The sequence below is a fragment of the Morone saxatilis genome, unplaced genomic scaffold (assembly GCF_004916995.1).
Source record: "Morone saxatilis isolate NCDOM2014 unplaced genomic scaffold, NCSU_SB_2.0 Contig18, whole genome shotgun sequence".
In the NCBI taxonomy this organism is placed as follows: Eukaryota; Metazoa; Chordata; class Actinopteri; family Moronidae; genus Morone; species Morone saxatilis.
Genome location: NW_023339740.1, coordinates 19,079,420 through 19,087,535, shown reverse-complemented (window position 1 = coordinate 19,087,535; position 8,116 = coordinate 19,079,420). Strand labels below are relative to the sequence as shown.

At 39.2% G+C, this 8,116-nt stretch overlaps 1 protein-coding gene across 1 annotated transcript in view; it reads left to right on the top strand.

The window, feature by feature from the left end:
• kif5ab (kinesin family member 5A, b) overlaps positions 1–8,116 on the top strand; it is a 66,591-nt gene that overhangs the window by 53,561 nt on the left and 4,914 nt on the right. The window contains exons 24-28 of the mRNA XM_035662889.1: positions 665–881; positions 3,239–3,536; positions 4,586–4,650; positions 6,758–6,785; positions 7,367–7,427. Coding sequence (XP_035518782.1) covers positions 665–881; positions 3,239–3,536; positions 4,586–4,650; positions 6,758–6,785; positions 7,367–7,427 — 669 coding nt within the window. The remainder of the gene's footprint in view (positions 1–664; positions 882–3,238; positions 3,537–4,585; positions 4,651–6,757; positions 6,786–7,366; positions 7,428–8,116) is intronic.

Genomic DNA, 8,116 nt, shown 5'->3' with positions numbered 1-8,116 from the left:
TTCGCTGCATGTGCCCCCCCCCCCACATTAGTTCTGTGAAATGGCCTAGTGCTAGTTATATAAACTGCTATAAGTAGTTATTAATAGTTGTTCAGGTGAGTTAGCCCTCACTCTGAACTTGTCAAGGAAGTTTCCTCAACATAAAAGGCAGTAACCTGTCTTTCCCTTCAGACATTTTCCCATCAGATCACACTTGGCACTACTCTGTTCCACCTCGCTGCACCTATTTGGTTCTAACTGACAGAAATGTTCCAGTTCAAACCAAGGAGGTTATGTGGTCACTTTGCTACTGCCATTGTTGTATACTATACTCATTGTTGTACTGTTCTTGGCAGATACCTCACTCCAAAACAGGAGGATGCTTCTGCAAGTCGTCAAACAAATTAGAAAAAAATAAAATCACATTTACATTCTTGTTCTTCTTCAAAACAAAATAAAAGAGAAAATGGTGAAACATCATTTCCAGGTCTCATAATGGTACATATAACAATGTGAAAGGGACACAAGTTCTTCATGAATTGTATTCAGAAAATTGTTATCCTTGACAGAAAAGAAGGAAAAAAGAAAAATAAATCCCTGTTTATATGACACAATGTGTTGTATGGTCATTGACATGTTCAGTCAAACCCTAGGTATACTATATGTTTTCTTCTGTGTGTGACAGCTGGTGCGTGACAATGCAGATCTTCGCTGTGAGCTTCCAAAACTGGAGAAACGTCTTCGGTCTACAGCTGAGCGAGTTAAGGCGCTGGAGGGTGCGCTGAAGGAGGCGAAGGAAGGAGCCATGAAGGACCGCCACCGCTACCAGCAGGAAGTGGAGCGCATCAAAGATGTGATGAGGACTCGCAATCCGTTTCGCCGGCCACATGCTGCACAGATAGGTAACACATGCACCTCGCTCTCAGATTCAGCTATATCAAAATAATAAACAGCCATCAGCAGTGATCTACACACAACTTTATATGGTTGCATGTGTCATTTTAGCAAAAGCTGTGTAATTGGATGGTATGTTTTTATCCATACATTCAATTTCTGATCTGTGGGTATTAACATGCAATATTCCAGTGGTTTTATTACATTACTGTTTAGGACATTAATTGCTTTCTTGTAATTCTGGCATTTCAGACCACAGTAAAATCACACACACAACTATTTTCATGTCTATAAAAACACTTATATTAATTTTATATAGAGTCATTTTGAAGTTTTTCTGAATTCCTTAAGTATGTTTTTTGAGTAATAAACAATAAGTGCAATCACCAGAGTGATTTATTCTGTGCAGCGTAACACCTGCAAAAATCCAAAGTCAAAGTTAAGTAAATCCATCATCCAGTGCGTTTCAGTTTCCCTTGAAAAATCCACTCAAATTCTGTTCCTACCGAATTTTACTGTTCTGTCTAATTTCCACTGCAGCCAAGTGAATGATGACCCATCAAAACTCATGCCATACACCTCTAGTTTCAACAAAGCAGCAGCAATATTAAAGGATTATACATTACATTATAGCAGGAGCAACAGTAAAGGGAAAGAAGTAGAATAAAGACAAATGTCTCACTATACTGGTAAGATTCATGTAAATTATTATAGGAGCTATTCTACAAAGCATACAACGTAAAATGTGAATCCTCTCCACCGCTTAGATTGCCAGTGTAAACACTCTTGTCTACACCATTCCTGTTTCTTATCTGACATTTGCCCTTCCAATGCGAGAAAAATCTTTCGGCACGGTGCAACCATCCATTTCATGTCCCTGCTGTGTGATTTCCTCACAGGCGACATCCATGGTTGGATTTGCTTCCCTCATGCTCCATCATCTGTCATCTCCTTCTTTCCCCTTACCAGAACATTCATACAACTCCTCCTCATGCATGAGCGAGCTCCAAGACAGGTTTTCGACACCAATCTTGTTCCATATTCAGGAACTGGAAGTAGCAGAGACTCAGGTTCCCCACTGTGGAACACATGTTCGAGAATTGTTAGAAACTAAAATCATGATAGTTGCCATAAATGATGACATTATTTATGGTCAGACCAAAATGCTAAGAATTTATTCAACTTTAATTATACTTGAATAGTTAAGATGTTAGGCTGGGATATTTTTCATGCAGGGATTTACATGCTCTTTCTGAGAGAAATATAATTTATTAAAAAGCAGTATAATCCATTTTTATCACAAAGACTCACTTCATAGCTGTGGCAAATTAAGGTAACTGCGCTTTGAGTTCTGTGTGAAAGAAATGAGATGCATATGCTGCTGTGAGAAAATGAGTTATTGATTTGAAAGTGTTTCCAGAATAATGGTTTTCATTTGATGATCATACCAAAGCTACTGAGATATGTCACAAGAATGTAAACATGTTTTTTTTGTAACTCAGTTTTTTTATATTGTTACAAGTTTTTTATCATCAAGGAACAAAAAAGATCTGGCGAAATATCAAAAATGCTCCTTTTCATCTCAACCAGTTGGAGAGGTGTCTCAGTGTTACATCATAGTGAAAAAGAGACAAAGTAAACAAACTTGAGCTGCAGCTTACGTGTCATGGAGAGATGTCGTGTTGTTAGTGGTATTGAAGAATGAAGGTCCACACTAGCACCTCAGGTACGTTTTACATGCTGTTTAATGTGCTGTAGCTGAGCAGCAAACTGATGTCAGCAGCGCACCTTCCCCCTGTGAATGTTTGTTTAGGTTGCTCATTTGACATGGCAAGGTGCAGGAGAAGACGCGTGTTCATGTTTGTCAGTTAGATAAGGGGGAGACTTTAATAGGAAAGTTAATGGGGGTTGTTGTGCAAAGTCTGTGGCTCTTGTGTTGTGTAGCTGCTGTCTGGCTCAGTGTGACCGTCTGCTCTGCCGGTGATAGAACGCTGACATTACGGCTTTATATAAAATTCAATTGGTTGTATTGAAACAAGGTCTCTATCTACATAGACGCATACAGGGACCGTCCCTGGTATTCCATCAAATTTATACAAAATAACCTTTATGAAGCCAAAATATACAACATAAAAATTGATGATTGTTCTCAAAGGAGAACACAGGACAAGCACTTTACAGAGCACGTATGCTGTAACAGAAAAAACTTTAATATATTCTAGGTATTCCAGTCACATTAAAAATTTATTATTTTGTGCTACAGACACCAGTGTAACACTATCCCTTGAGGGCAAAATAAATATGTTTTTGTCTTTTCTGGATGAATGGATCAATTTATACATCAATTGTGTTTTCTCACTGACAGCCAAGCCTGTGCGTCCTGGCCACTACCCAGCCTGCTCCCCAACCAACCCCTTCTTCATCCGAGGCTACAGCGATCACCCCGTTGCCTTCTGCAAAGCTGGTTTCCACAACAGCAACAACCAAGAAGCAGCTGCTCCAGCTGCTCCAGCTGCTTCTGCTGCTCCTGCTGCTCCTTCTGCTCCTGTAACTCCAGAGAGTGAGCCCTGGTTACCCGAAGCCAACTCCAACCAGAACAGCCCCACCAAACACCACGACTCCCAAACCAACGATTCACACAACAGCGACGCTCAGGACAACATGTGAGAAAACCCCGTAGTAGAATTTAACATTATGGAGAAATCTACTGCAGGTTTGACATATAATCTTGACTCAAGGTCCACTTACTAGCTCTTTTCAGTGCTGTCAACCGCACTACAGTTCTATCAGGAGAGACAAGTGAATTAAGTAATGATAATTGTTTATTAAAACAGATTATGTATGATAATTAATCCTTGACAGAAAGTCTTTGGTGCTTGGAGTCTACAGGGAGATTTTGTAATCAAGGGGTGTCCGCACCTGAGCAGAAATCCCCCAGTCCCCCTGGTGCTGATGACTCTGCTGAGACTGATCGACTGATGAAATGAGGAAGCTGATGAAAATGATCAATCTGTGAAGACTGGGCAGTGATAGGGAGGTGGAGGGGGCAGCATGAACATACTGAAGGCGGGGAGAGAATCATATTTAAAAAGACAGCAACAAGATATTAAGATAACAATGTAGGTGTGTCTGTGCTATTGGATAAATGTGACCAGCTCATGAGAACAGATTATATCACAGTTTACAGCCCCAGACAATGACGCCAGGAAATTATGAGTGAGTGAGCGTGAGAGGAGGGAATGGCAAGATGGTATGAGAAATAAACTACAGACAGTCTTCCTGACTGAACTTTCTCTAGAGATTTATTTGTCATGACAACAATCCACTGATGAAGAATGGGAAATATAGTTAAATGCACAAAAAACAGCTAGCGAGTGCATTTTCAAGCAAAGTAGGTCTTTAACTGTATCTGTTAATAATCTGTGGTCTGAATTATAGTAAGCTACTTTTAAAGAGCTTAAACAGTCAAGCATTTTACAGTTATTGTGTCTGTAGATTTCCCACATGTATGCGTATAACAATAACAGTTCCTTTTAATCTGTTTTGACTTTGATTTATTACTTTGTGGCTGAGTGAGCACTTGGGTAAATTTATATTTTAATTTGTTTTATTACTATTTTATTTTAATTAACTCAAAGCCTTTTCAATAAAGATCATGATTTGGAAACTCATATGTTATATTTACATAAACATCTCTTTGTCGCATTTGCAGCCTTCCAGCTGAACCCCTGAGCCAAGCAGACAAGAGCACCGCAGAGATGCTTGATTCGGAAAATGGTGAGCCCAGTTCAGATGATGCCTGTTAAAATAATGAGGAATATTATGATCGAGACCAGCGGGGGTAAATTTCACTTCTTATTATGAATGATTTTTAGTGGTTTCCATTATGGGTCCATCATTCCAACTATTATGTTTGGATGTTGTTTTATGTACTCTTACAGAGTGGTGGCTGTTAAACCAGTTTACAATGATTGCCCCGCTGCTATGATAACAATTCTGCCCACTGTTTTCTTTCTGTTTTTTCCTTTCTCACTGCTTTCATCTTCTTGTAATTGGCTCGAGTCAGCAGTCTTGATTGTAATACTGAGACATTGGCGAGTGAGGAGTAGGCTTTCAGCATAGGTCAACAGTCTTTGGATAAAGTGTCCATATATATTAATGGGATACAGTCTGTCATCTTTTAAAAATCCCCAATGGAAAGTAGTTATTATAGGATACTGCTGCTTCTACTTAAGGCTTTTGTGTGTCTTTATGTTTGTGTGTCTGCTCCCATCGGCGACAGACTCTGGAGGAGATAGATTAGGCTTGCAGTGTCATTACTCAGCCAGACAGATAGCCAGCCAGACAGCCAGAGTGTCCACCTCAGCCTGTGACCCAGTGATGACAGTTGTAGAGTTGTATAATGACACCACACCTCTTTGATTCTCCAGGAATATCAATAAAAGTCAGAAACAGGGTTAGATCCAATATATCAATCTGCTGCGACAATAAATGCCTTTTTTTAGATGACAGATATCAGTGATGTTGTCCCGTGGATCCTCAAAGAATATAATCAAGTTGGTTTTAGTTTTTGATTTCCATGATGCTGTTTGAGAGGGTTTTCCTCCTTCTGCCAACAAGAACATTCAGGGAAAACACTGATATTTGTCTCTTTTTGGCATGAAAAATAGTCACACTCAATACTGGCAGCAGTTCAGATGAGATTTGTGAATAATTGTACTGTTAAGAATAGAATTAGTTTTAGTTAGTCTTCTCTAGATTTCTTACATTTAGTTTGATTCTGTTTTCAATATTTTGTTTGATTTGGAACATTGTACACTGTAATTTGTTCTGAAGTCACTCTTTCAGAAGGGAACATTTCCTTCTGGTGTATCACTAGTTATTTTCTCTCTGGGATATAATTCTACTCAGTGTCACGAATTTCAATAAGAGCTTATGGGAAAGTGTAAAATGCAATGCTAAAGAAATCTGCAAGGCCTGCACCCCAAATGTTTTTCTTCTTTTTTAGTTTTAGCCCGTTGAGGTGTAGCCATGACAGTTCCTGTTAGGATAAGATTTTTCTTTTAATGTCACAACTTTTTTTTAAGAGATTAAACTGAACGCCATTTTAATCCAGTCAAGCATGAGGCCCCTTGATAACAGCCAACTCATCAAGTTGAAGCAAAGAGCACACAAACTGAAGTAAACTCTCCTCCATGAATAACAATGTATAAACACACAGAGACTTTTCAGTTGCTGAAGAGTGAGAAAGAAATTTAACTTTTTTTTAATTTGCCTCTGTGTCAATATGTGTCACATAAAAAGTCAAGTGAATATTTTTTTAGATTAATTTCTGTCGGGATAGTTAATGGGAAGCACAGGCCTATCTAAGGATTGTATTATTACAGTAGCTGCAAGGAGTAGGAGGACGTTGAACATAGCACTCACAATTGAAATCCCTGGAAAATGAGTGCAGTTAATTGGGCTGTTGTTGGTTTATTTGAACCATAACCACCACATCTTTTTCTAACCCTAACACATTTATTTTACTTGGATAAACCTAACCATGCTTTAAGCATGATTTAATGACCATGGTCTTGATCTGCAGCTGCTTGTTCTTTCCCTAGCTGATCGGGTCACCACATGAGTAAAATGCACATATGGGTTGTTTAAAATGCACTGGCAAACACTCTGTTCAGTCATTTATGTAATAAGGACTTGTTGTCTGAGAAACACCACAGTATGTAGTTGCTTGTTCCAAAGTCATCTATCTCCAATGGCTTTGGGCTGTTTTAGTAAAACCCATATGTGCCTGTGACAAACCCACTTCTCCCCTAATTTACACACCACCAACCCTCTCACTGTGCACCTGCCTGCTTCCTTATGCACCTCTTTCTGTCTGCAGGAAACACCACAGATATCAATGACAACAGGTAAGACTGGGGCACCAGCTTTGATTACTGTAAAACATCTGCTGCTATTTGTTGTTTTAGTGCAGACTTCCATGTAATCAATGTCAATTTTGTAGAAACGGATTAATTAATATTAGGGTTTATTTTGGGCCGTCTATGACAGGCAACAGTTTGGCTTCGACTGAAGGTCCTGCAATTTACTTTTGATAGGAGATAATCAGTTGTCAGAATGAATGACAGAGCTTGAAGTAATTAGCTTCATACCTGTATGTTTAATAGTAGTCAGTTATGAGCAAAGAGCATGTTGAAGTATGGCACTGCCACATTTATCTTGCATGCACTTAACCCTTTTGGTTTACAGACCAATTACTGTAACACCACTGATTTGCTTCCCTCACTGCTGTATCTCTCTGCTCCATCGCTGCCCCCTTGTTGCTGTCACTGCCACTGCTGCTGCTGCTGCACCTGCTGCTGCTGCTTCTGTGGATGCTGCTGATGATCAATCTGGTGACGGTGCTGCGGCCGCCTGTGATTCTGGTGTGTTGGTTAGCATGTGTCTGAATGTGAATTCTGTGTCCAGAACTGACGTCTGTGACAATCAGGACCCAGCCAAACTCTACAGCCTGCAACCAGAGGCTTCAGCCAGCTAATAGTCCTGAGCAGGTAAGACAGCAGAGAAAAATGGCACAACTCTTATATTAATTTGCTGCAGAACATAGGTTCATGAACCACAGGTCAAAAAATAGGCATCAAATGTACAAATATCACAAGTAACCAAGCAACCAAAGCCATACTCCACTGAATCTATCCATAATAGGTTTGACATAGCATCTAAAAAAAAATCCACCCTTGAAGCAGCTTTTCTCCATCAGTTGCTAGTGTTTAGCTGTTGTTCTATATGCACTGCATGTATAGACTTACATTTATAAATAACCAAATGTTATGACAACCTGATCACTTTTGTATAGTCCAATTAAACACTGTGATTTCACTTCATTTTTCGGTAATAGCTGCACAGTATGTTTTTAAAAATGATTCAATACTGCATATGTACACATTAATTGTCTTCGCCTCAACAGTAACATTAAACATCTGTGATTACATACAGATTTCTGTGTTACATAATATACATTTATATGAAGTTTAATCCTGAGAACCACAGGCTTATTTTATAAAAGCAATGTGTAAGCACTACTTGCACAAAGATCCTGAATGTGACAACGTTGTCTTGCACATGATTGTGGCTCTTGCATGCTAGTGCGTGCGTCGCAGGTATGAGATATGTTTTGATTATTGAAAAATGTTAATATTAACAGGCAAGGAAATTATCTCATGTTTCAAATTGCACATGT